The 26,229-nt window shown below is 37.5% G+C and overlaps 1 protein-coding gene across 3 annotated transcripts in view; it reads left to right on the top strand.

The window, feature by feature from the left end:
• Herc4 (HECT and RLD domain containing E3 ubiquitin ligase 4) overlaps nt 1-26,229 on the top strand; it is a 604,012-nt gene that overhangs the window by 443,773 nt on the left and 134,010 nt on the right. For all 3 annotated transcript variants that reach the window (XM_090409674.1, XM_090409672.1, XM_090409675.1), the window contains one exon: nt 21,943-21,990. In XM_090409674.1, the coding sequence (XP_090265800.1) occupies nt 21,943-21,990 (48 nt within the window). The remainder of the gene's footprint in view (nt 1-21,942; nt 21,991-26,229) is intronic.

Below are 26,229 nucleotides of genomic sequence, written 5' to 3'. Positions count from 1 at the left end.
TCCACTAAAGCACTCCGTATTTATGATCGCACAGAAAAAGCAATGCTCAGAGAACAAATCCAAACAGTCTGCCAAAACCTAGCAACAACACAACATCTGGTTTCAAAATTGCAGTCTGAACTATCGAACTATATTAATCCAGACATTCTACAAGTACTTGAAAGAATTACTGAAATTTCGGCCAAATATACCCTGGAAAAGAATAAAGAAAACCTCAATGCCAAAATATGGTGTCCAATCACAGGATTCCATCCAATCAGAAGACCTCCTCCCCGATAAACACCAACAACGAACAACAAACAATGGAGACAAGAAGCGACCAGCCACCGGCAAGCAAGAACCATGTGATCAACCTATCAAGCCACACCCTGAACAACGGTGAACTTACGCTACTGAATAAAGGACTTAATTACGCAATAGCACCTAAAAAGGTAAACAAATTGGATTTTATCTACCACATAGAAAGAGGCATTAGGTCCCTACCTAACAATATAGCCGATAAAATACAATTAGAAACTTATAATGTCCTGAACACTAAGAAAACCATATAGAACAATCTCACAAAAACAGAACTAGCAGCAATTAAGTCATTAAAAGCCAAACAAAACATAATAATAATGAAATCGGATAAAGGCAATGCCACTGTCGTCTTGACAGGTCAACATACGTACTTCAGATGAATCAACTAGTAGCCGATAACAACACATATAAGCTGGTAAATTATAACCCAACAAAAAGGATAAAGGATAAAACAGAGAAACTACTCAATTCTGTCACTTCTTGGCCACCAGACACGGTTAAAAAACTCAAACCCCACTACGCCCACCCCCCCAGAATATATGGGGTCCCGAAAATACACAAACAAAATGTGCCGCTTCGACCAATCGTGGAAGGAATGAACAGTCCCAATTACCACTTAGCCAAGAAATTAGTGGCAACACTTAAGGAGTTGGTAGGTCATTCCCCCTCCTACATTATAAACAAAATTAAAAACATAACACTCGAAAAGATGACTTATTAGTCAGTTTCGACGTTGTGGCCCTTTTCACTAATGTCCCCATCAATGACACAATTCTCCTACTACAGAACAAATTTCTGCCCGACATTACGACCCTCTTTGCCCACGTACTACAATCCAGTTACTTCATGTGGCAAAACAAATTTTACCTACAAAAAGAAGGTACAGCCATGGGCTCACGACTATCCCCCCAAATCGCTAACTTCTACATGGAAACCTTTGAGCAAAGGGCTCTTGATTCTGCCACGCTAAGACCGACAGTCTGGCTTAGATACGTTGATGACGTGTTCACGAACTGGCCGCACAGGCGACAAAACGCTAAACACATTCCTTTGCCACCTGAACAAACAACACGAACGCATACAATTTACCATCGAAATCGAAAATCAAAATTTGCTCCTGTTCCTGGATACACGTCTTCCTTCAGGAAGTCTATCCTTCATAGCCTACCGAAAACCGACACACACTGGCCAATACATACATGCTAATTCATACCATCACCCATCACAAAAATATGGAGTCATTAACACCCTTAAAAGCAGAGCTACAACAATTTGTTCTAACCAACAAGCCCTGAAACAAGAACTAAAAATCATCAGCAACACATTCACAAATAATGGCTATAACAAAAATACTATTAATAAAATACTCCATAAAACAACAACGAATCTAGATTACAGTAAAACAATAGCCATCCCATACATTAAAGGGTTATCAGAAAAAATCAACAGAATCCTACAACATGATAACCTCAATGCCACTTTTAAGCCACCTACTAAACTTAAAACCATATTCACCTCTTCTAAGGATCCTCTCCTCCGACTGGCACATCCTGGAGTCTATTGCATCCGCTGCACCTGTAACTTACCGTGCATTGGTGAAACAGGACGGACAATCCCTATACGCAAGAAAGAACACATTAGACACATTAAATATAACCATTATGGGGAAGCAGGCCTCTCAGACCACGCGCTCAACATTACACCAAATTAACTTGAAAAGCACTGCTCTTTACACCACATAAAAACCTGGTATGAAAGGAAATTTAAGGAAGCCTGCGAATTCCTGATAAACCATCCAAATATCAACAACAAAGATGGCATGAGAATTCCAAGGATCTGAATGGCACACATTCATTCTACCTAATATATAAGATCCAGCATAAGTCAGGACTCTAGCCAATCTTCAGCTAGTATATTAGAAACCATTCCATACCAACTGGCTGGAATGTACATAATGTTAATATATGTATATAGATAGATACTTGTTGTTGCGCTCAATGTATTTCTACAACCAACAGATAACACTGATAATAGGACTCTAGCGTTGATGTGTATATATATATATTTTTTTTTTCCACCAGAGGTCAGGCCAACAATTGTAGCGGTTGGTCAGTATCTTTAACAAACCAGTATGATTATAGTGTAGCTTGTTTTCTGTGTATAGTTGTATGCTCCAGACTCTTGACATAAAGGTCGAAATGTCAAATGTAGATTTTATTTATATTAAACTCAAGTTTTTATTCAAACACAGTAGTTGTCTCCATAATTTTCAGAAATGTCTTCTTGAATTTGTTTACGGACGAAGAACTCACAACTGAGTCAGGCAATGCATTCCGCTCATTCACCACCCTCCAGGCAAAAAACCTCATTCTCACATCCTTATTAACCACACTTTTCCTTAATTTCCAGGGATGACTTCTTGTTCTTCCATCACTATCACACAGCTGAAACATTTCTCTAGCATCAATCTTATAAAAAACCTTTTAGTAACTTAAAATGTTTCTATCATATCCCCTCTTCTCCGCATATCAACCAACCTCTGCAATCCATAAGGTCTGAATCTATCAATATAGGGAGCATTTTTTATATCACTCACCAACTTAGTCACTCTCCTCTGAACCCTCTCCACGACCTCCTCATCTCCAAGGAATCCAGGTGAACAGACCTGAGCACAGTAATCCAAATGTGGAAGTATCAATGCTTTATAAAGGGGAATAATAACCTCTTTATCTCTGGATGTTAGTGTGTTCCTCAATAACCAAGTAATCCTATGTGCAATCTTGGACACCTTTGCAATGTGTCCCCTGAACTTCATCTCCCTATCCACCAACACCCCTAATTCCCTTGCCTCATTAATCTCTTGGAGTACCGTTCCATCAATGTAGTACACAGCTGGTAATTTTTTAATCCCAGAATGCATAACTTTACACTTTTCCACATTGAACTGACATTCATTACCCTTTGCCCATTTTGCCAGCTTATTTAAATCATCCTGCAAACTCTCAACATCAGCTTCATATTTTATTGCACTACCCAACTTTGCATCATCAGCAAACAACTGAATATCTCCTTTTAAGCCATTTCCTATATCAAGGGAAAGAAAATCGAAGAGTAATAAAAACAAGATATACTACACCATACTGGATGCTAGATGGACTCACGAAACAAATAAAGCATTCATACAAAGGAATTGTCATGGATTGTGCCAAACTCTTGATGCCCTTCTTCAGAAGTATAATCATGATCATCGCTTTTCATGCCTGCTGGCACATAAGGCTGCAGCTCTGGATTTCCAACTGCCCCTGTCCTTCACAGCTGCTCTTGCTTCTACCCAGGTCAACCATCCTGCCTCATTAATTTTAGATTATCCTCATCAGACCAGGCTAGATATCCGTCTTCTGGGGTCTCACAAGGCACATCTGTCACCAGGAACATTTGTTCATCCAGATTTGCAGTTTCCATAATCAAATAGTTTTTTTTTTACAGGGAGGGGTGATTAGCCTTTTGTCCAACCCCAAAGGGAACCTGACTATACCCCTGGGGGACTGGGTCTTCATTTATTACCTCTTACGATTTGCAGAAGTGCAGTTGGGGGTATTCTACTACCCTATTATATAGTGAAACCTGTAGACTATTCATAGCTAAACATAGTTATTCTGCTACCCACCGCAACACGAGGGTCAGAAGTATAAAGCAGTATGCTTTTGCTTGAAGAAAACATGCCTAAACCTTGTCAAGTTGCTATACTGCAGTGTGTTACCATCATCTCTAAGGACAACATGAGGGATGGGCCTGCTCACGAAGGAGATATAATCCCCATAGGCAGCCACATCTCATTCCAGCAAGTTTTGCTCATTACTAATCTGGAAGCAGTTGTCATCTCCTCTCAGTAGGACTCTTATTACATTGTGCTACGTCTATCTACCACATGTCATCACCACCCCAGACTTGTCATGGAGGATATAAATGGCTACAACATGTATGGCACATATGGGCAACCCACGGGCCGGATCCGACCCGCTACTTCTTTTGATCCGGCCCTATCTATTTCAGTGAAGTTTGTCTGATTCATGGTGGGAGAAAACATGGTGTGTTCTACCCAGTGGCACACCCAAGGAGGGGGGCCAAGGGGCCCTGGCCCTCCTCAAAAGAAAAAGGAAAAAATTTTCCAAAAATCTTTTCCTAATTAAAATTCTTCTTTTTTTTTTTTATTTATGTTGTGTCGTGTCTTCTATTTCTATACTAATGAATTAGCAGCCACATAAGGTGGGAATACCCTATAGCTCTCGGGAATCCCGGCAGCTGTGAAAGCAAGGCGAACAAAGTAGTGCTCTTGCGGAATGAGCACTACTTCGTTTGCCCAAGATGGGCCAGAGGAGATAACGGATATCATGTATTGGCAATCACTGCAGATACTCAGTCATAGGTCGTATGCATTCTCGTGTAGTGAGCATTCTCAAATAGTCTACTCAACTCGGCCCCCTCCAAGACTAAATCATGAGTGCTCCTTGTAGATGTCACTGGATACCTAAACGAACTGAATCTTAAATTGCAAAACACAAGGACAATTGGTTCATGAACTGCATGGACATACCAAAGCTTTTTGTAATAAACTAAGATTGTTGGAAAGTCAGATAAGAGCTAAAAATTGTTATAATTTTCCTATTCTAGCAACTCATAAAAATATCCCTTATAATTGTTATGGAGATGAACTGAAGGCACTAATAGAGGAATTTGATACACAGTTTGCCGACATCAAAAACAAAGACTCCATATTTGCTATATTTTCTCGTCCGATGGATGATGATGTAAATAATTTGCCAGAAAACTTACAAATGGAACTCATTGAGCTTCAGGCAGATTTAGTGCTAAAATCACAATTTAACATGCTTTGACGGATTTTTATAAATTTTATTTTTGTGGAAGAAAGATATACAAATTTACGCACCTTTTCAAGAAAAATCATTTGTCTTTTCAGCAGCACATATATGTGTGAACAGTTTTTTTCGAGGATGAAATACAATAAATCAAAAATTTGGACAAGAATAACGGAAGAAAACCTCGAAAATTCTATGCGATTATCCTTAAGTAACATTACCGTAAATATTGATAATCTCGTAGTTAAAGTACAAGGCCAATCTTCATTAAATTGTTATGTCGTTCATTATATTATAAAATTTATGTAGAGCTTTATACCAAAGCATTATATTATAAATAAATGAAATATGAAGTAGCAACTTGTTTTAATTCATTTAATATTAATTTATTTTATTTTATTATTTGGTCTAGCCCTTGACTCGGAGACAGAATGATAATTTGGCCCCCGAACTAGGAAAGGTTGCCCATGCCTGATGTATGGGTTAAGGCACATACTAACATCAGAATATTGTAAAGGCTTGACATGCCAACAATGATTTGTGCTTCTTCCATATGCTTACCTGAATATTCATGGCAGTTAACAGTCTGTTCACTATCCCTCTTCTCTGTTTAAGTGGGAAATTGAAACCAACATCATTTTCTCACAATCTTTTATATGGGAAACTATACAGGGTGATTCAGAACTCTTGGGCCAAACTTTAAGGGGTGGTAGAACACACCTAAACAAGCACTTTTCGTCATACAATGCATGGTCTGAACTCAAGCGGTGAATTGCCAGAGGGCGCTTTCCAGTGAACACTTATAAGCATGGTTTTTGCAGTCATCGTTATTTCTACCGTGGAGTGCAAAAAGGATGGATTCGTTCACAAATCAGGAGAAGGCTGACATGCATTACATTTACAGAGCTGCAGACGGGAATGCGAGGAAAGCCCAAAGACTGTACCGAGAGCGCTTTCCAACCAGACGCATGCCTGATCGTAAAACCTTTCAGCAATTGCACCATGTGGGCAAGCAGAAATCTGCATGCCACACATCCACATTCATACCAGTGGCATTTCTCCATAAATGTTTGGGCTGGAATCCTACATGACCATTTGATTAGCCCATACCTTCTGCCAGCATGACTGAATGGAAGAACGTACCTCGTGTTTTTACAAGAGGTCTTGCCAGAATTATTGAACCCTGTTCTAGCAGACATTCAAACACATGTGGTTCCAACATGATGGAGCGCCACCCCGTTTCAGCGTGGATGTGTGGAATGCCTTGGATGCAACATTTCCAGGACGATGGATTGATTGGGGTGGTCCCATCACTTCGCCGCCATGATCGCCTGATCTCTCATGTCTGGACTTTTTCCTATAGGGCCATGTGAAAAGCCTGATCTACGATAGCCCCATCGATTCCAATGAGGACCTTATTGCCAGGATTTCTATTGCTGCCACTGTACGAGAAATGCCTGATTTTTTCGCCAATGTACGGCAATCACTACATCGAAGGTGTGAAGCATTAATGTTGGCAGTCGCTCTCTTTTGAGCAGTTTCTGTAATTTGTTCAATAAAGTGGGATTGGATGGTATACCAGCTCGTGTTGTACGTGAAGCGGCGAAAGAATTGTCAGTACCCTTGACCATTTTGTTTAATTTGAGTCTCGGGTCTGGGTTAGTCCTGAGGGGGTGGAAAGAGAGGGAAAATAGTTCCACTGCATAAAGGAGGTTCCAAGACTGCTGTTGTAAATTACCGACCGATTAGCATATCAGGAATCATTGTCAAGGTCTTGGAGAAATTAGTCAAGAAAAGAATACAGGATTGGATAGATGAAAATGGGATATTGTATGGGGGACAACATGGTTTTGTGAAGGGTAGATCATGCCTCAGTAACTTGGTCACGTTTTATAACACAGTGACGGCTGAACTGGATAAGGGTAATGGGTTTACAATGTTTTTACTGGACTTTGCCAAGGCTTTTGACAGGATACTCTAATCAGTAAACTGGAGCAGATGGGAATGGATATAGGGTTGGTGAGATGGATAGGAGGGCAGTTGATGGAGAGATACCAGAGAGTGGTTTATTCAGGAGTTGAGTCCAATAGACGGCTTGTGACTAGTGGTGTGCCACAGGGTTCTGTTCTTGGACCACTACTTTTCAATTTGTTCATCAATGATATAGGAAAGGATCTGAGAGGAAGTGTTCACTTGTTTGCTGATGATGCAAAGTTGGGTAGAGCAATTGTGAGTGCACAGGATGTCAAAATTTTGCAGGATGATTTGGATAGTTTGGAGGACTGGGCTAGGGAAAATGGATGTCAATTTAATGTGGCAAAGTGTAAGGTTATGCACTTTGGGGTGAAAAGAATAGCAGCAGTATATCGCATTGGTGGAACTGTACTCCAGGAGATTGATGAGGCCAGGGATTTGGGAGTGTTGGTGGATAGGGAATCGAAGTTTAGGGGGCACATTGCAAAAGTGGCTAAATCAGCTCATCAAATCACTTGGCTTCTGAAAAATACTTTAACAAGCAGAGACAAACAAGTTATTGTTCCTCTGTATCGAGTCTTGATAAGACCTCATCTAGACTACTGTGCCCAGATATGGATGCCATGGTTTCTTCTTGATTGGGAAGAGGTAGAGAGGATCCAGAGACGAGTAATCAAGATGATAGCAGGTCTGTGGAATGAACCTTATGAGAACAGGTTGAAGATTTGTGGGTTGCAAAAATTGGTTGATAGGTGGAAAAGAGGTGATATGATTGAGACATTCAAATTACTGAAGGGTTTCTATAAGATTAATCCAGAAGATATTTTTGATAACAGGACTGGTGGTGGGAGGACTAGGGGCCATACATGGAAGCTGGGCAAGAATGTGGTTAGCAGGGGTTGTTAGAGCTAGGTTTTTTACTTGGAGAGTGGTGAATGAGTGGAATAAGCTGCCAGAGTCTGTTGTGGGTGCTATGACCGTGAATGAGTTCAAGTCGAGGTATGATAGATACTGTGTGAATGTCAAATAGTTGTTCTTGACATGATGTTAGGGCCTCCCTCGATGAGTCTGTCGACTCCTTGGAGTTGCCCGTAATAATAATAAAATTCTTTAATTTATGTTCTGTAATTTCTGTGATTGTTTCAAATCTCCTCTGTCATTGTTGTATTGTTGTGTTTCTTCATTTCCTGACACAGTAGTTGGTAACCCCTAGCACTTCACTGCTTGAGTTCGGACCATGCATTGTATGATGAAAAGTGCTTGCTTAGGTATGTTCTATCACCCCTTAAAGTTTGGCCCAAGAATTCTGAATCATCCTGTATATTTAATTCAGGATACATAATGAGAAAATAGATCAAGCTGATTGGATCATATTTACTTCCTTAGCAAAATTTGATTTTGCATCAGTCATCTCTTATCAGTGACACAGTGAATAATATTGTAGTGTGACAGAAGCTGCAGTGGTGGAATGCTGAATGAACAGCTTCAGCCAAGATAGTTTAGAACAAAGTTTGGGGATATCTTTTTATTTTGTTGTCAAATATTCTGCAAATATTTGACAACAAAAAATAGAAATGCTTTCAAATGTGCTTATGATTGAATACGATATATTCACTGTCATTGCTAGGACTCCTGGATTCAGATTCATCAGCAGCCATGCTCATAGAGGATTCAGATTATCTTTTCAAGTTTCTGATAGTTCCCCCAAGGAGTGTACAGGATACTATGATGTTGAAACAAGCTAAGTTTACATTATTACCATCTTCTGATCAACAAATTTTTCTCTAAATTAGCCTATCTCTCAGGACTTCAATATTGTCAAATCTTGTATTTTATTCTTCAAATTCAACTAGTTCTTGGTCGTCGTCTTCTTCTTCTTTTTTTTTTTTTTTTCTGCTATCCTGGCATCAAACACCTATTTTACTAAAATCATATCACCTTAGTTCTGCTCACTCATTCCTGAATCCTGGTTATGCCAATCGCCTTCTAATATCTCATTTTTAATATGATTCTGCCAATGATGCCATCTGCTCGCTCTGATTATGCTTAGAATTCCCATATCTGTTGTCTCCAGTCTTTAATTTAATAGTGATTTATTTCTAACCTAGCTCTCAGATTCATAAATTAAAAATTGGTTTCAGCACTTTTTGTATATATGCATACAGCTAGTTTAGTGTTTCGGATAATTTTTCTCTAATTCCATATTTGCTCATTTTACTTTACCTATTTTCATATATGATTTGCTGCTATCATCACTAGAAATTATTTCTAAATAGCTGAAATGTTTTACTTCTCATGTGGTTTCTTCATTCAGGATGCAGTTGATGTTTTCATTGTTCTTGCCTGTTTTTATAGTTTGCCTTTTTACTGCTTATTTTCATACCAAATTAATTGCAGCAGTTATTCGATTTGGTTAAGCAAGCCTGCAAACTTATACTGGATATATTTAGGAGTATAACATTATCTGCATAAAGAAAAAAAGATGACATTAACATCTCCAAATGTGATATCTAATTTAATGCAACTTTCTATGAGCAGTATAAAAAGCAGCATGGAATGAGTAATGCTTTGTGCTTCGAGACCATCATTTCCCCCCCCCCCCCCCAATACAAATTTACTAAAGTTTAATCATTAGTATAGTATTTGTCTGAAAACATCTAGACCTAAAAATTCTGCTATTCATGTAATGTTTGGTTCCTGGAGAGGATGTATTGAAAGATAATATGTTGTTGTATTTGGAAGAAGCACACACACAGACACACAACAGCTTCTGAAACATTTCTATAAGAGTCCAGCAACCAAAAATATCTGCCAGTAGTAGTAGTCCTGAAAAAGCTTGTTGATATTGAGAGACTTACAATTACTATAACTCTGCAGTCTAATCATTTGTAGTTTGCCATGCTTGTTGCATGTTTGTATCCAGTACTAGAAAATGTGGCAGGTAAGAAAATGGTGAATGTATATCTATATAAAATGTAGGAAATGGAAAGAGATCGGTAACCAATTTCATTAGTAGCGGTAGCAGTGTGTCAGAAATGAATGCCAGTGAGAGATGAGTAGCATGATAAAGGGGAGAAAGACAAGCATGATATGGAGATGGATGTGACATTAGGAACTCTGGTAGTTTGGAGAACTCTGTTGATTGCATGGATGAATACAAGCAAGAGTAGAATGTTTGAGAGAAGAGGAAGGCACTGTGAGAAGATGAAGTGGAACATATGAAGAATGAGTTCAGAAGTGTGAAAGAAGAGATTAGGAGACTGGAAAGACTAGCCAATGTTAAGAGTAGGAGTAAGATAGTTATGGGAATGATAGAAAGAGAGAGAATAGGAGAACCAGAGATATGGAATGAGTGTAAAGAGTGCAGGAGCAAGGGACAGATGGATGATATGTTCCACTTCATTGTCAGAGGTGACAAGAAGTCAGGAAAGTGAGAGTGCAAAGAGAGAGAGAGATGCAGATGAACAAGGAATAAATGAAGCAGTGAGAGGCATGATGTATGGAGATTGATGATCGATTTGTTGAGTGCAAAATAGAATGCTACAGGAGTTCTTGCCTGGAGGAATGATAGAAACTACTATGGAATTTAAGCAAGGCAAAAGTGTGGATGAGATAGTGATGGTGGTAGCATGAATCAGGCATGAGAAATCTCAGGTTAATGCTTGAGATTGTACAAGAGAAGAGTGTGAGAGGAAGATAGTGAGCATGTTACCCAGATATTTATTTATTTATTTACCATATGATGGTAAAATTCAATGAGAAACATAATACACAAATCTAACAGATGTGTGATGGCTTTTAGTTATCTTATAACTTATAAAAGAACGTTTTATGAAAAAATTTTCATGCCAATTTATAGCTTCTAATGTAACATTATGTATATCTTGTATAGCACCCTCAAAAACATATATTGGGCAGTCAATCCAGTAAAATATGATCAGTAGTTTGAGAGTGATAGCCGCATTCATAAGCAGGAGCGTCAGTCCATTTCTATTCATGTGGGTGGTGTTTACATCTGCCATGACCAGTTGTAATGTGGTTTAAGGTTTCCAGAGATGACTTAGTAGTCCAAATCCAGGTAGTTTAGATGTAGGGTGGGTCCGATATAGATAATCTGGGATTGTTATAGTGTTTGCCATTCATCTCTTCATATATCAGTCAAGTTGAAAGATTCCTATTAATTCCTTTTCCAAATAAGATTTTTTGATTTTAGTCTCCTTGTAGGGTGATTTTGTATGTCTTGGTTGATAGGTAGGTTAACATTGTTGATTAAATTTGTCCATAATTTATTGAGACTGCTTTTCTACATAAAGGGTGATTTTGTATGTCTTGGTGGACAGGTAGGTTAACATTGTTGGTTAAATTTGTCCATAATTTATTGAGACTGCTTTTTCTACGTAAGTTAGGAGAAGCAGTGTTACTGATGACAGAGAGCCAATAATTTGGTATATATTTTATAGTTCCTGTTATTATTCTCATTATTTGATTAAGTTGTCCACCTTAGAAGTATGAGCCATACTGGGGAGCAGTTGAATAAACCAAGGCCAATGCTGATAGACATAAGGCTTAAGCATTTGCATCTCAAGTTGAACTAGCCAGCTTCTGAATTATGTTATTACAAGTTTTTATTTTCTGAGCTACTTTCACTAGGTGTTCTTTGAAGGTGAGTGTTCTATCTTGAGTAACACCTAAATATTTAGGTGTACTATTAAAGTTCAGTAATGTATCTCTGAAGAAGACATTAGGTTTGAAATTAACCCCATGATTATTAAGATGGAAGGTAGACACTTCAGTTTTTGATAGGTTTGGGTTTAGATGCCACTGTTTGAAATATGACTCCAGAATTTTCAAATCATTTGTGATATCCCAGATGTGATAACACACGAGGAGAAAGAGAGGTTTGGATTATGTAGATGATTGGAATGCATTTAAAGATAGAAGCAAGCTGTGTGAGAGATGTACTGCATTTGAACAAGGAAGGATGTAAGCATCTGTAGATGCTATTGTTCTCTGGGCAAGTGAGAATGTTAGAGCAAGGAAACTGGAGTTACCAGGTGGATGGTAGCAGTGGTAGCCTCTTGTGTGAATGATCACTTGAGAGATGGGGGAATGGTATAATGCAGAGTCAAATGGAGTTGGGAGGAATTAATAATAGGTATAGACCAATCTAAATGGGCATTGCATGCCCATTTAGATTGGCTGGCTTATGCAACTCGCACTACAAAATTCATGTCAATTTGACTATGTGATTGCATTTTTATTGATGTATGAAAGTTTTAAGATTGTATAGTTTATCAGCACTCGTCTTAATTGGTCCAATGCAATTAATTGTAGGATAACTTTGAATACAATAGCCATGCTTCACCCGTGCCGTTTATGTGAGAAGCACAAAGAGTTTATTTTCCATGGTGAGATTAGATTATCATTGGCAAATACTAGAGTAAGACTTGGATAATTTGAATTTTAAACAGCCATATAATACTCACAGAAATTGGAAAAAAAGTAATCACTTGGGAAATTATTATTTTTCCACACTGAACCGAAGAAAGGCTGATAAAATTTGTTTTACTTACTTACTTATACACAAATTCCATCCTCTTGGTGTTATTGTCTCAGTGCACACCCTGCCTCACCTTCTGGATAGTTTAAAACCTATGAAACGCTAAGAATTTGACCTGCTGCACCATTTTTATATCTGTTGAAAGGGCTCAAAGGTTTTCGTATTTGTGATCAACACCTGTTCTGTTAATGCAAATCTGATGCAATGTTTGTTCATTGAAAAGTGCCCTTTTCATGAAGCATTAGTATATTGTTTTTAGTTTCAGGAATTGCACAAAGTCAGGAAACAATTAAGGCAGTCTTTAACAGGAATAAATGCAAAAATATAATATCAGTGATATTGCTATTCCGTGGGTGTTCACCGCACACCTAGCACACCCTGGTATATGCATAATGACATTACACCGATGCTTCTTTATAAAAAAATGCTAGAAGTATCAGGAATTAAGGAAATGAATTGGTTGCATTAATAACCTCAGCCTGTCAAAAGATTATTGGAATCATTGAAATGATTATAGGAAGTCTTTTCTATAAGTCTATTCTTACAGGAATAGACTTATAGAAAAGATATACCATATTTCAGCAGAATAGTTGGGGAGTTATAAATAATGAGTTGTGTCCTCTCAAAGTGGAGAATTTAAACAGAAATGGCACAAATAGTTTTGAGAACATATAGTTTCAGGTAAAGGTGGGCAGGACAGGATATTTAGTAAGATGCTGCTACATGCCAGGAAATCCATAGGATGATGAGCAGAAAATATTTAGGCAGCTAGTGAAAATGAGTGATCATTATGGAACAGATTTTAATGATAGCAGTATAAATTGGAAAGAATTCCAGAAATTCTGTTCCCTTGCACTAGTAAAAGGAAAGGAATTTTTGGAATTGTTGAGTGACAGATAGCTTTGGCAACATGTAATAGAAGGAAAACAAGGTTCTAGAATTTTGGAATTTAGTCCTGGCATAAGAGGATCTCATTGTAACCTGAGATATCATCCCTGCACTCAGTTGGGGAGAGTAACCACATAGCCACAAAAGGAATTTATGTGGGATTATAAGGGAGGTGATTATAATAATCTTCCAGTGAAAGACTTTGAAGAGTGAGAGAGATAAATATCCTTTCTTTTAGGCTTGCACGGTGATCCGAATGCATTTTTGGAAATTATGGAGACAACTACCGTGTTTGAATAAAAACTTTAGTTTACTATTACTAAAATTTTACAATTCGACGTTTCGACCTTTATGTTAAGGTCATCTTCTGTAGCGTACAAATATACACAGGAAACAAGCTATACCACAATCATACTGGTTCGTTAAAGACACTGACTGACCGCTACCACAATTGTTGGCCTGACCTCTGGTGGAAAAAAAAAAAAAAAAATTATACATCAGCGCTAAAGTCCTATTATTTGTGTTGTCTACTATATACATATATTAACATCATTCCAGCCGGTTGGAGTGGAATGGTTTGTAATAATAGCAGATTGGCTAGAGTCCTGACTTGTGTTGAATCTTTCAAATTAGGTTGGCTGAATGTGTGCCATCCAGATCCTTGGAATTTTCATACCATCTTTGTTGTTGATATTTGGGTGGTTTATCAGGATTTCGCAGGATTCTTTAAATTTTCTTTCGTACCATGTTTTTGTACGGTGTAAGGAGCAGGTGCTTTTCCAGTTGATTTGGTGTAAGGTGTTGAGTGCGTGGTCTGAGAGGCCTGCTTCACCATAATGGTTATATTTAATGTGTCTAATGTGTTCTTTTTTGCGTATAGGGATTGTCCGTCCTGTTTCACCAATGTACGGTAAGTTACAGGTGCAGCGGATGCAATAGACTCCAGGATGTGCTAATGGGAGGAGAGGGTCCTTAGAGGAGCTGAATATAGTTTTAAGTTTAGTGGGTGGTTTAAAGGTGGCATTAAGGTTATAATGTTGTAGGATTCTGTTGATTTTCAACAGAATCGGGGGCCAATCAGAGGAAGGAATATGGCGGCCAATCAGAGGAAGTCCTCTGATTGGCCGCCATATATGATTGGCCGCCATACGGCAAAATATGGCGGCCAATCAGAGGACTTCCTCCCCGAGAGACAACAATGAACAACAAACAAGGTAGACAAGGAGCGACCAACCACCGACAAGCAAGAACCATGTGATCAACTTATCAAGCCACACCCTGAACAATGACGAACTCACGCTGCTGAATAAAGGACTGAACTACGCAATAGCGCCTAAAAAGGTAAACAAATTAGATTTTATCTACCACATTGAAAGAGGCATCAGATCCCTACCTAACAACACAGCAGACAAAATACGACTAGAAACCAGTAATGTCCTAAATACCAAGAAAACCATACAGAATAACCTGACTAAAACAGAATTAGCAGCAATCAAATCGTTAAAAGCCAAACAAAACATAATAATAACGAAAGCTGATAAAGGCAGTGCCACTGTTGTCCTTGACAGGTCAACATACATACTGCAAATGAACCAACTAGTAGCCGATAACAACACACATAAAATGGTGAATTATAACCCAACAAAGAGGATAAAGGACAAAACAGAAAAACTATTAAAGTCCGTCACTTCTTGGCCACCAGACACAGTTAAAAAACTCAAACCCCACTACGCCTGCCCCCCCCCAGAATATATGGGGTTCCGAAAATACACAAACAAAATGTGCCCCTTCGACCAATAGTGGAAGGAATAGACAGTCCCAATTACCACCTAGCCAAGAAATTAGCGGCAACACTCAAGGAGTTGGTAGGTCATTCCCCCTCCTACGTAAAAAACACACAACACTTTATAAACATAATCAAAAACATAACACTCGACAAAGACGACTTATTAGTCAGTTTTGACGTTTCTGCCCTTTTCACTAATGTCCCCATCAATGACACAATTCTCCTACTACAAAACAAATTTCCGCCGACATTACGGCCCTCTTTGCCCACGTACTAAAGTCCGGTTACTTTGTGTGGCAAAACAAATTCTACCTACAAAAGGAAGGTACGGCCATGGGCTCACCATTATCCCCCCCCAATCGCGAACTTCTACATGGAAACCTTTGAGCAAAGGGCTCTTGATTCCGCCACGCTTCGACCGACAATCTGGCTCAGATACGTTGACGACGTGTTCGCGATCTGGCCGCACGGTCGACAAACGCTAAACACATTCCTCAGCCACCTGAACAAACAACACGAACGCATACAATTTACCATCGAAATCGAAAACCAAAATTCGCTCCCGTTCCTAGACACACTAGTTACACGTCTTCCTTCAGGCAATCTATCCTTCACGGTCTACCGAAAACCTACACACACGGGCCAATACATACATGCGAATTCATATCACCACCCAGCACAAAAATATGGAGTCATAAACACCCTTAAAAACAGAGCCACAACTATTTGCTCTAACCAGCAGGCCCTGAAACAAGAACTAAAAATCATTAGTGACACATTCATAAACAATGGCTATAACAAAAATACTGTCAATAAAATACTCTATAAAACCACAACAAAAACGAATCTAGACTACAGTAAAACCATAGCCATCCCATACATTAAAGGGTTATCAGAAAAAATCAACAGAATCCTACAACATTATAACCTTAATGCCACCTTTAAACCACCCACTAAACTTAAAACTATATTCAGCTCCTCTAAGGACCCTCTCCTCCCATTAGCACATCCTGGAGTCTATTGCATCCGCTGCACCTGTAACTTACCGTACATTGGTGAAACAGGACGGACAATCCCTATACGCAAAAAAGAACACATTAGACACATTAAATATAACCATTATGGTGAAGCAGGCCTCTCAGACCACGCACTCAACACCTTACACCAAATCAACTGGAAAAGCACCTGCTCCTTACACCGTACAAAAACATGGTACGAAAGAAAATTTAAAGAATCCTGCGAAATCCTGATAAACCACCCAAATATCAACAACAAAGATGGTATGAAAATTCCAAGGATCTGGATGGCACACATTCAGCCAACCTAATTTGAAAGATTCAACACAAGTCAGGACTCTAGCCAATCTGCTATTATTACAAACCATTCCACTCCAACCGGCTGGAATGATGTTAATATATGTATATAGTAGACAACACAAATAATAGGACTTTAGCGCTGATGTATAATTTTTTTTTTTTTTTTTTCCACCAGAGGTCAGGCCAACAATTGTGGTAGCGGTCAGTCAGTGTCTTTAACGAACCAGTATGATTGTGGTATAGCTTGTTTCCTGTGTATATTTGTACGCTACAGAAGATGACCTTAACATAAAGGTCGAAACGTCGAATTGTAAAATTTTAGTAATAGTAAACTAAAGTTTTTATTCAAACACGGTAGTTGTCTCCATAATTTCCAAAAAAGAGATAAATATCACTAGTGCCTGAGAACCAGTGGAGAGAGATTTATTAGTAGCAATGGCAAGTTTTATACCTTGAGTGTAAAAGAGAACATGGTTTGGTGTAAAGTGGATAGCTAGCAAAATCAGGTTATGAAAGAGGTTAAGAAAAAAAGTATAAGTTGAATAGTGGAGACTAGCTGCTTGAAGAATATAAGACCCAGGCCAAGAAAGTGAATAGGATAGTGAGGAAAGCAAAACCTGAATATGAGAGGATATTAGACCTGAGATCTAAGAAAATCCTAAGGAATTCTTTTATGTAGCAAAGTAGTAGAGAGATGATTGAAGAATGACATTGTTAGACAAAAAATTGGAGTAGAATGACTGATATAGAAGATGTAATGGATTTGTTTAATGATCACTTTATTGGCGAGGTGAGGAGATTTCATCCTAAAAGAGTAGGTTTTGTTACTAGAGATGGGGAGGTTTAGAAGTACATAAGGAAAGTATGTTTCAAATACTAAGTATTTTGGATGTCTATAAGGCAAAAAGGGGTTGGATTGGATGGGAATTTGTCACGACAGCTCCATTGAGTTTGGCTTTTCAGTAGAAGGTGGGTAAGATGGTGCCATTGCATAATGGTAGTGGTGGTACACATACTGGCTACTGTATTGGAAACTTCCATTCAATATCATGTTGGACCACATTTAGCCCAAATTACAGCATATATGCAGGTTGACATTGATTTCACAAGTTGTTGGATTGCATCTACAACATACCAGGTGTTGACCAGACAGTCCTTTAACTGTCTCAGATTTGATGAAAGGGGATTTTGCTTCCAGATCTGTTTTTCTAGCATGCCACATACATTTTCAGTGGAGTTCAGATCCAGATTTTGTGGCAGCCAGGAAAGATGTAGGAAGCCAATGTCATGCTCGCTGCTGAACAATTGTTGCATGATGGACAGTAGCATTTTCATCCAGGAACTTGTTACCTGCTGGATAAAAAGTCAGCATTGCAGGATGGACTTGATCAGCAACAATGTTCACATATTTCTTGGAGGACAGCTGACCTTCTTGCAATATCAGGAGACCTGTTCCGTACCAACAAAACATGCCCAACATCATGACACCACCTCTAGAACCTCGAGTTGTGTTTAGAAGACAAGCTGAGGATCCATGGGGACTCCCGCCAAACTCTGCCTACCATCAGTACAGAACAAGGTATACCATGACTCATCAGACCACATGACTTTTTTTTCAGTTTTCCAGTATCCATTCACGGTGTTACTGACACCACTTAGACGAACTTTCCTGTTATTCACAGAAATCAGTGGTTTCTGTATAGGCATGCAACTGCCATTACCACTCCGCTTCAGTTCCCTGCACATGGTTTAGTGAGAGCCTTCATTAAATTCTTTAGTCAATTGCTGCACACAGAAAGTTCTGTTTGTCTGTACAAGCTTTCTCAGACAACAGCAATCTTGTTCCTGACAGACTATTATAGGATCACAGTTATGCCTCTTCGACAAGCAGTATAGGTTATAGGTTATTTTTCCGCTGATGAAACACCTGGGATATCTCACCTTTTGAGAAACAAGTCAGCTCTGTTTTTTTCAAAATTGCAGCTCCTGCCAGATGGGCACTCACAACAATTAGCCCTTTATTAAACTTGAAAGCTCATTTGTTTTTTTGAGATCCACACTATTCATGATTACTGACTAGTAGCATTCTTTAAAAGTTATCTAGAACTAGTGGCAGCACGTACATAAGCACTGCGATACTGCAGCACCACCAAGGAAAAAATTTAAAAAAATTAAATTTTGTTTGTGTTTATAAATAATAACAATGCTTACATTATATAAATGCAGTACAACATGTTAAAAGTTACAGCTTATGTTTTGACATTGATTGAATAGTTAATAATTGGAATTGTTCGATTAATGCTACGAAACAAATGCACTGCGATCTAACGCCGATATTCATTTGCTCTTGTCATTGCACGTTACGTCATTCCCAACTGTAACTGCTCAAATGGCAATGTGTTTTTAGTATGCTTACGCGCCTTATTTCTGTGAGATATGAAACGTTTATTATTGGTGCATGTGCGTGGTGAACTACTTTTTGTAAATCTTATTTATTTTGTTAAAATAACATATAATTTTTTATTTATTATAGATACAAGGCTGAATTATGACGAGTGTCACTGTTGAAAATATGAAAAGAATTATATTTTTTCAGTTATCGTTACACAAAACAAATGCACTTCGATCTAATATATTCGTTTGCATTTGTCATTGCTATTGATACGAAATTTTTATTATTGGTGTTTGTTCGTGGTGAGGATGAAATATTTTTAATAAAGCAAATTTTAATATGTAAATTTATTTATTAATAAATTCGTTACTGATTAGGGAAAAAAATTTTTTTTTTTTTTTTTTTTTTTTTTTTTTTTTTGTATATGCAGCACTTAAAAATTTCACCGGCCACTGGCTAGAACACATGATGACATGTCATCATGCATCACCATATGAAAAATATACAGTAACTGGTATGTGTAGAATGAAAATGTTAAACTATTTACGATTTTGGGGAAATTAGTGTGATATTATATACAGTATTGGGCAGTCAAGGGTGATGGTGTGTCTGTGAGGGTAAGCATGGATTTGTTAAGGGTTGCTCTTGTTTTAGCAATCTGATTGTTTTTTAAATTAAGTAATGAGGTGGTTGATGAGGGAAAGGCATATATTGCCATTTGTTTGGATTTTTCAAAGGGATTTGACAGAATGTCCCATGATAAATTGATATTTAAGTTACAGCATTTCAGTTTAGATATCAGATTAGTGACCTGGATTGGAGATTGGCTATCAGATAGATACAATAAAGTTGTGTACTATGGATCATAATCATAGAATCAGGGAAGCAGAAGTTTACAAGTGGAGTTCTTCAGGGCTTAGTTGTAGGACTTTATTGTTTAACCTTTTTATCACTGACATTGTCAATAGATTACAAGGGTGGTGGGGGATATTTAGTTTGTAGATAATGTGAAATAGGAAGGGGCTATTAGTAATAGTGTGATGTCATGACTCTTCAGTAGGATTTGAATATGCTGGACAGATTTGAAAATGAATAGGGATGTTAGTTTACTGCAACTTTTTGGTTGCATCAATGGGAGGCTGTGTTTATGGAACTGTACTAGAGAAAGTGAATGAAACAAGGTGCCTTGAGGTAATGATTGATGAAGTTTAGGGGACATATCACAGAGGTGAAGGTAGCCTAGAGGACTGCTGCGATTCTTACACCCTCTGTCCAAAAAGAAACCAAACTTTTCGAAAATAGAAGAAACTAGTGGCGCCACTAGTTTCTTCTATGTTGTATCTTTTTTTGTTGAAAGCAGCAACCTTCATTAGTGTTGTGTCAACTGTTTATGACATTCGTTTCATTAGAAGCAGAGTTATAGTGCCAAGAGTGACAGTGTGTTTTGACGAATGGTCAGAAAATGAGTTTCAAACAGAGAACTGCAATTGACTTTTGTGTTAAACTTGGTAAACGTTTTACGGAAACGCATCAAATGCTTCAAAAAGCATACAGTGATGAATGCTTATCCCGTACTCAAGTTTGTGAGTGGTTTAAATGATTTCAAAGTGGTCGTGAGATGCTTGAGGACGACGAAAATCCGAGCCGTTCAAAAACTGGACTGACTGAAGTTAACATCGAAAAAGTGCATGATTTCATCAAAGAAAACCCGAAATCGTCCATAAGATTGATTGAAGATGAATTGGGGATTCTAAAATCAACTGTGCAACATTTTGATGAGAGTTTGGGCCTTCATAAATTAAATTTGCGATTTGTTCCCTACAAGTTGACCGATGACCAAAAAATGTATCGAATTGAAATTGTAAGGACTCAAACTTCCTTGAAATGATCGTTAATGGTGATGAAACATGGTGTTTTGAGTATGAGCTCGAAACAAAGCACCAGAGGGCTGAGTGGAGACCACCAGAAGAGGGGCATCCGAAAAAAAAGTTGCTTGGAGAAGTCAAAAGTAAAGACAATGCTGATTTGTTTCTATGATTCCAAGATCATTATTCACAAAGAATTCATTCTGCCTGGCCAAACGGTCAATGGCGAGTTTTATCTCGAAAGAACAGTTTATAGAAATGATCATTCTGATCGTTTCTATAAACTGTTCTTAATACCATTGTCTCTTTCAGCAAGACAATGCACAGTGTCATTAGGCTGCTGCTGTAACTGCATGGTTTTCAAACATGAACATCACTACACTTGATTGGCTACCAAAGAGCTCTGATCTGAACTTGTTGAACATCTGTGGAATGAAGTGAAGCATCAGGTTCGGTCAAGGGACGTCCACCCTACAATAGTACAGGACTGCATTACATGCCTATGGGAAGAATTGTCAAAAATTGCCATTGATTGCTATAATAGGCTTGGGGAAAGAAAGTCCTACATCCTATTAAGGTGGGTGCCATGGCTCTTTGTTCCTTACACTATGGTGTTGGTTGACTTCTTTCCAAGCAGTGTATCTAATATATTTAGTTCCCTGATGAAGACATTTTGACTTTGCTGAAATATTTAAAGTATTAATTAAATTTTAGTTAATATATTAGTGTACAGTGTAATTTTCTGTAAAATACAGTTATGAATAGCCAACGTAATGAGACTTACCATTTTCCAGATCTTTCATGATAATTTGCATATGTCTGAATTTGCATAAAATGGGAACTGCTTGTATTTTATATGTAAAATGTGAAAAGCACAGCAATTCTGTTTAATTCAAAGTGTTTATTTTGCAATATATATCTTTAATTCATCCAATATAAATTATTTATTTGATATTTATTCATTCTCTTTTTCTGCACTTCAAGAAAAGTCAAACCAGAAGATGTAAAAGGTCTCTCTCCCTCTTTGGCAAAGTAAGTGATAAAAGGAATATGTTATGTTATGCAATTCTACAGTGATTTAGAAATAATTGTTATTTAATTTTTTTTTTATTATGATTTATTTTTACATTATTGAAATTTTCTGTAAGATATAGAAGCTTGCTTAGTATAAATTTCTGAAAAACTTAATATTCTTGTGTTATTTGGTGTGTTACATTAGTAGTTTAAATAGATAGCATTGTCCTGCCTGGTTTGGGAATGTTTTCAATCCATTCCTTTTATTTTCATTAAATAATTCTTGTGATAATGATAAGTATCAGTAATACTTAATTTTATAATTAATACTTTTCATTAATAATAAGTATTTTTAATTGAAATGCAATAGATGATTTTTTGTGTAGGCTTCAGAAAAAAGATGCTTTTTCATTTGAATTTGTTAAATACTGAGCGATCAAAATTAAAGTATCCCTGGATACGGCCTTGTGGAGTGCCATCCAGTGATTCAAATGCTGCAAAACTTTGCAGGAACACATTGTGCATCATGTATTCCAAAAAAAATTAGTTCCACAATTCAATATTAGGGGTGTTGCAAACACAAAATGCATAGAATTTGCATACTATGCAACTTAGCAGGTGCTAGGAGGTTTTAAAAACATGGACATGGGATTTTTCTGTTCATTCTGATTATTAATACCATCCACAATGATGGCACCAACTTTGTCCCAATTTGCTTGAAAGCTGTACTACCTAAACAATTGCAGTGCTGTTGCTGCACTCCGTGAATTTCGTTGCCTGAACAAATGTCAATGAGGTCCACTATCTCTATATGCTCTGCAACAAATGATTAGTCATTTTGAATTAGGAGTTAGATCCGGCAGAGGTTGCAAACCAATCAGCTCACAACTGAATGAAGTTGCTACTGCCATTGGAGCAGACCACAAATAACCGCATTGGTTCCTGCAGTGCACAGGAACAAAGTGCATGTGTATCAAGACATATAGATATGCCTCACACAACTCTTTGGAAAAATTCTATGGAAGATTCTGTAGAAATGCAGAATCTTCCATAGAATTTTATTATTCAAAGATACTCTGACACAGAAATTGCACCTGCAGGACTTTGAAAGTAGCCTGACATTCAAATGGATGTGGATGTTTTTATGGGGAGATGAGGCTGGCTTTCACCTAAATGGAGCTGTGAATACCCACAATTGCTGGGTATAGGCTATGCAAAACCTGCATACAATCCAACAAATTCCTTTGCATTTGCCCAAAGTTACTGTCTGCTGTGAGTTTATAGCTTCATTTATCATTGGGCCATTCTTCTTTCACCAGTCGGGTTCTGTGACCGAACAGTTACTGCCAAGCTGTATCACAATAAACTGATTATCATAATAACAGCACAACAGTTTTGTTGTGCCACAGCTACGGAATTGTTTTTGCATAAATTCAGTCATTTCATGCAGGATGGAGCTCCTCCACACATTGGTCTATCTATACAGGAAGTTCTTCAATAACATTTCACAGAAGCCTGAACGATCAGTGATGCTTTTCCCACTGCATGGCCACCTCGTTCACCTGATCTGATCCCCTGTGACTTCTGGCTCTGGGGATTTCTCCAAGACAGGGTTTATCAGGGTCAGCCTGATCATACCAGGAAGGACAGCACATTGCATAGTACAGCCTGTGAATGCATAATGAAAGTGAATAAAAATTTTATTTATGCTTGTGTCATTTTTTTCCTTCTTACACACAGAGAGAAAAATTGCATCTACTTTTGTACATCTTTCGGTACACTCCACAATGTCCTGAACATCTATACTTTAATTTTGACCAGCCTTTATTTTAATTTTTTTAAAAATTAAAGTATAACTTAAAGATATGTTTATTTTTAGATGAATTTCTTGAAAAAGAAAAGATCCTAAATATTATTATTATGGATTTCTTCGTAGGGATCTAGAAACTCATCATGGGAGACCTACACTAACTTTTATGTACACAAAACCTATCATTCCCCTCCTTAAACTCACTCACTCTTACGAAACTTGCAACTGGCAATCCATTCCACTCACTCAATCACTGCTCTCTCTCTGCAAAAAGCTATTCCCCACATCCTTACTAATCACATTCTTATACAACTTCCATAGGCAACCCCTAGTTCTCTCTCTCTATTTGTCACGTATTGATAAAAATTTCCTTTGTGTCAATCTCAGAGAATTTCTTTAATAATTTATGTTTCTGTCATGTTCCCTATTTTTTATTGATTGTAATTGTAGTGAATTTTGAAATTCCAGTGATTGCAGTGAAAGTATTTGTTTATTTTAGTCAAGCTTTAATACTTCTTTAATTTGAAGTCCAACAAATATAACCTTGTATCAGTTGTTAAATTTTGGAAATCTGGCAGCTAAATACCAAAATGTAAATCTGCTTTTTTGACTTCTACTCGGTACCAGATTTTGACAGGTTTAGCTGCCACTATAAAACAAGGATGCAAAGGGTACTATTGAAATAACATGAATATGAAGTTTCATATAAGGTGATATATTTCATCAATCATGAACATATGGGTGGTTAACATTTTTTCTTGAGATCCAGTTTAATATGTACTTGAGCTGATGACAGAAATATTTTCTTGTAGTCAAGTTAGCAAGATACTGTTTTATTAGCATTCTGTATGGTATAGAATCTTCTCAAGAGGGCCATATTTATGAGATATATAAAAAAGAAATGTATTGTAAATCATCCATGTATACCCAACAATAATGCAGTTACTTTTGTCATCGCAAATATTTCATTGGTGACCTTGTTCCTCAGTATTTCTATTAATTTAGATACATTTTGAGTCTTCTTTACACTTCTATATAAATCAAGTGGATGATGTTAAATCCAGCATTATTTCATTGCATTGTGTGAGAGATATTATTATTATACTATTCTTTCTTTTAGAGAAACTTCTGCCATAGCTTTATCAATTATTTAAATGTTGTTACGTCATTGTTTCTCTCTACTTTCTTAACTTATGTACTTCTTTAACCTCTATTATCTTTTCTTGTGTGTAGCCTAACTAGATTCTACCTAGGGATATTTCCTTTTCAGATATTGGCAAATTTGTATTTATACTGCACCAGCCAGTATCCTATAACAGGAATTTATTCAAGTTCGGGGAAATATTCCTAGATTCATTGGCATACACTCTAACACACACTTAAATAGATATCGGTACTTTGCAGTCGTGACCAATGATCGATTCTTAAACATATATATACTAAAATTTTTCCCGTTATGGTTCTAATTTTATAAGTGGTAATTTGATATCTCAAATTCAGGCATGACTCAGGCATATGCAATAAAACATGTTTATTGGAATAAACAACAATTACAACTAAATTGAATCAAAATACTAAAACTTCTAAATCTCATCCTAAGATAGTTAAACAATTCTAAAGTTATCAAATTCACTTGGATAGATCAAAGTATTAATCATACAAAACAATGGAAAGCAATGACAATATCACACTAAATTAAGATCCTCTCATGCATGCTATTCATAAAGTACATATTACACAACTTGTTGCTATCTCAGTTAAGGTTATCTACTAAACAAAATACACTTATTACTTCAGTCACATACAATTAGATTCGTTCCCGACAATTCCTTGTCCAACAGAAGTTGCTGTCTCAAAATACGAAATCTTATCAATGTTCTCTAAGGATTGTCCACATTACTTAATCAAACACAGATTTCTATCTTCTATCACTTCCGTAACAAATAACAAAGATCTCTACATTACCCAGTTCTTTCTGAAGGTCTATTAACTACCACGTGTTGTTCTGGTCATCCTTCGATCGGCTATCTCGGTGTCTGGCTTTTGGCTACATCGTCCTTTCTACTGTTCCTGGACTCGAACTAATTCTACCATGACTGAGGCTATCTCTGCTCCTTTCCGATGGAACATCCAGCAACTGGCAAGATTCTGCATAAGCTGATGATTCGCGTACGGCTTCGCGTGGAATCTTCTTTAGTATAATCAGGAAAATGGCCCACTGTCCGACATCATAGGACCCTGCCTCGTCCTTTCTCCGACCACCGGTCAAGAATCCTCGAGATGAAATTCGGAACAAAAAAAAGTCCTGCAATATGGCACGCATTGCCTTATATTCTGTTCTAGCGCCCTCTTTTTGCTGTATTCCTTTTCACACGGCCCTTAGTTTTAATACCCTTAAGATGATCCTTACTCTCTCTATTGCTGTTAGGTGCTGTCTTCGAGGAAAG

This window comes from Typopeltis vanoorti, chromosome 19 (assembly GCF_054136105.1).
Source record: "Typopeltis vanoorti isolate ZY-2024b chromosome 19, IOZ_Tvanoo_1.0, whole genome shotgun sequence".
Classification (NCBI taxonomy): Eukaryota; Metazoa; Arthropoda; class Arachnida; order Uropygi; family Thelyphonidae; genus Typopeltis; species Typopeltis vanoorti.
This window is presented reverse-complemented; position numbering and strand designations above follow the sequence as displayed.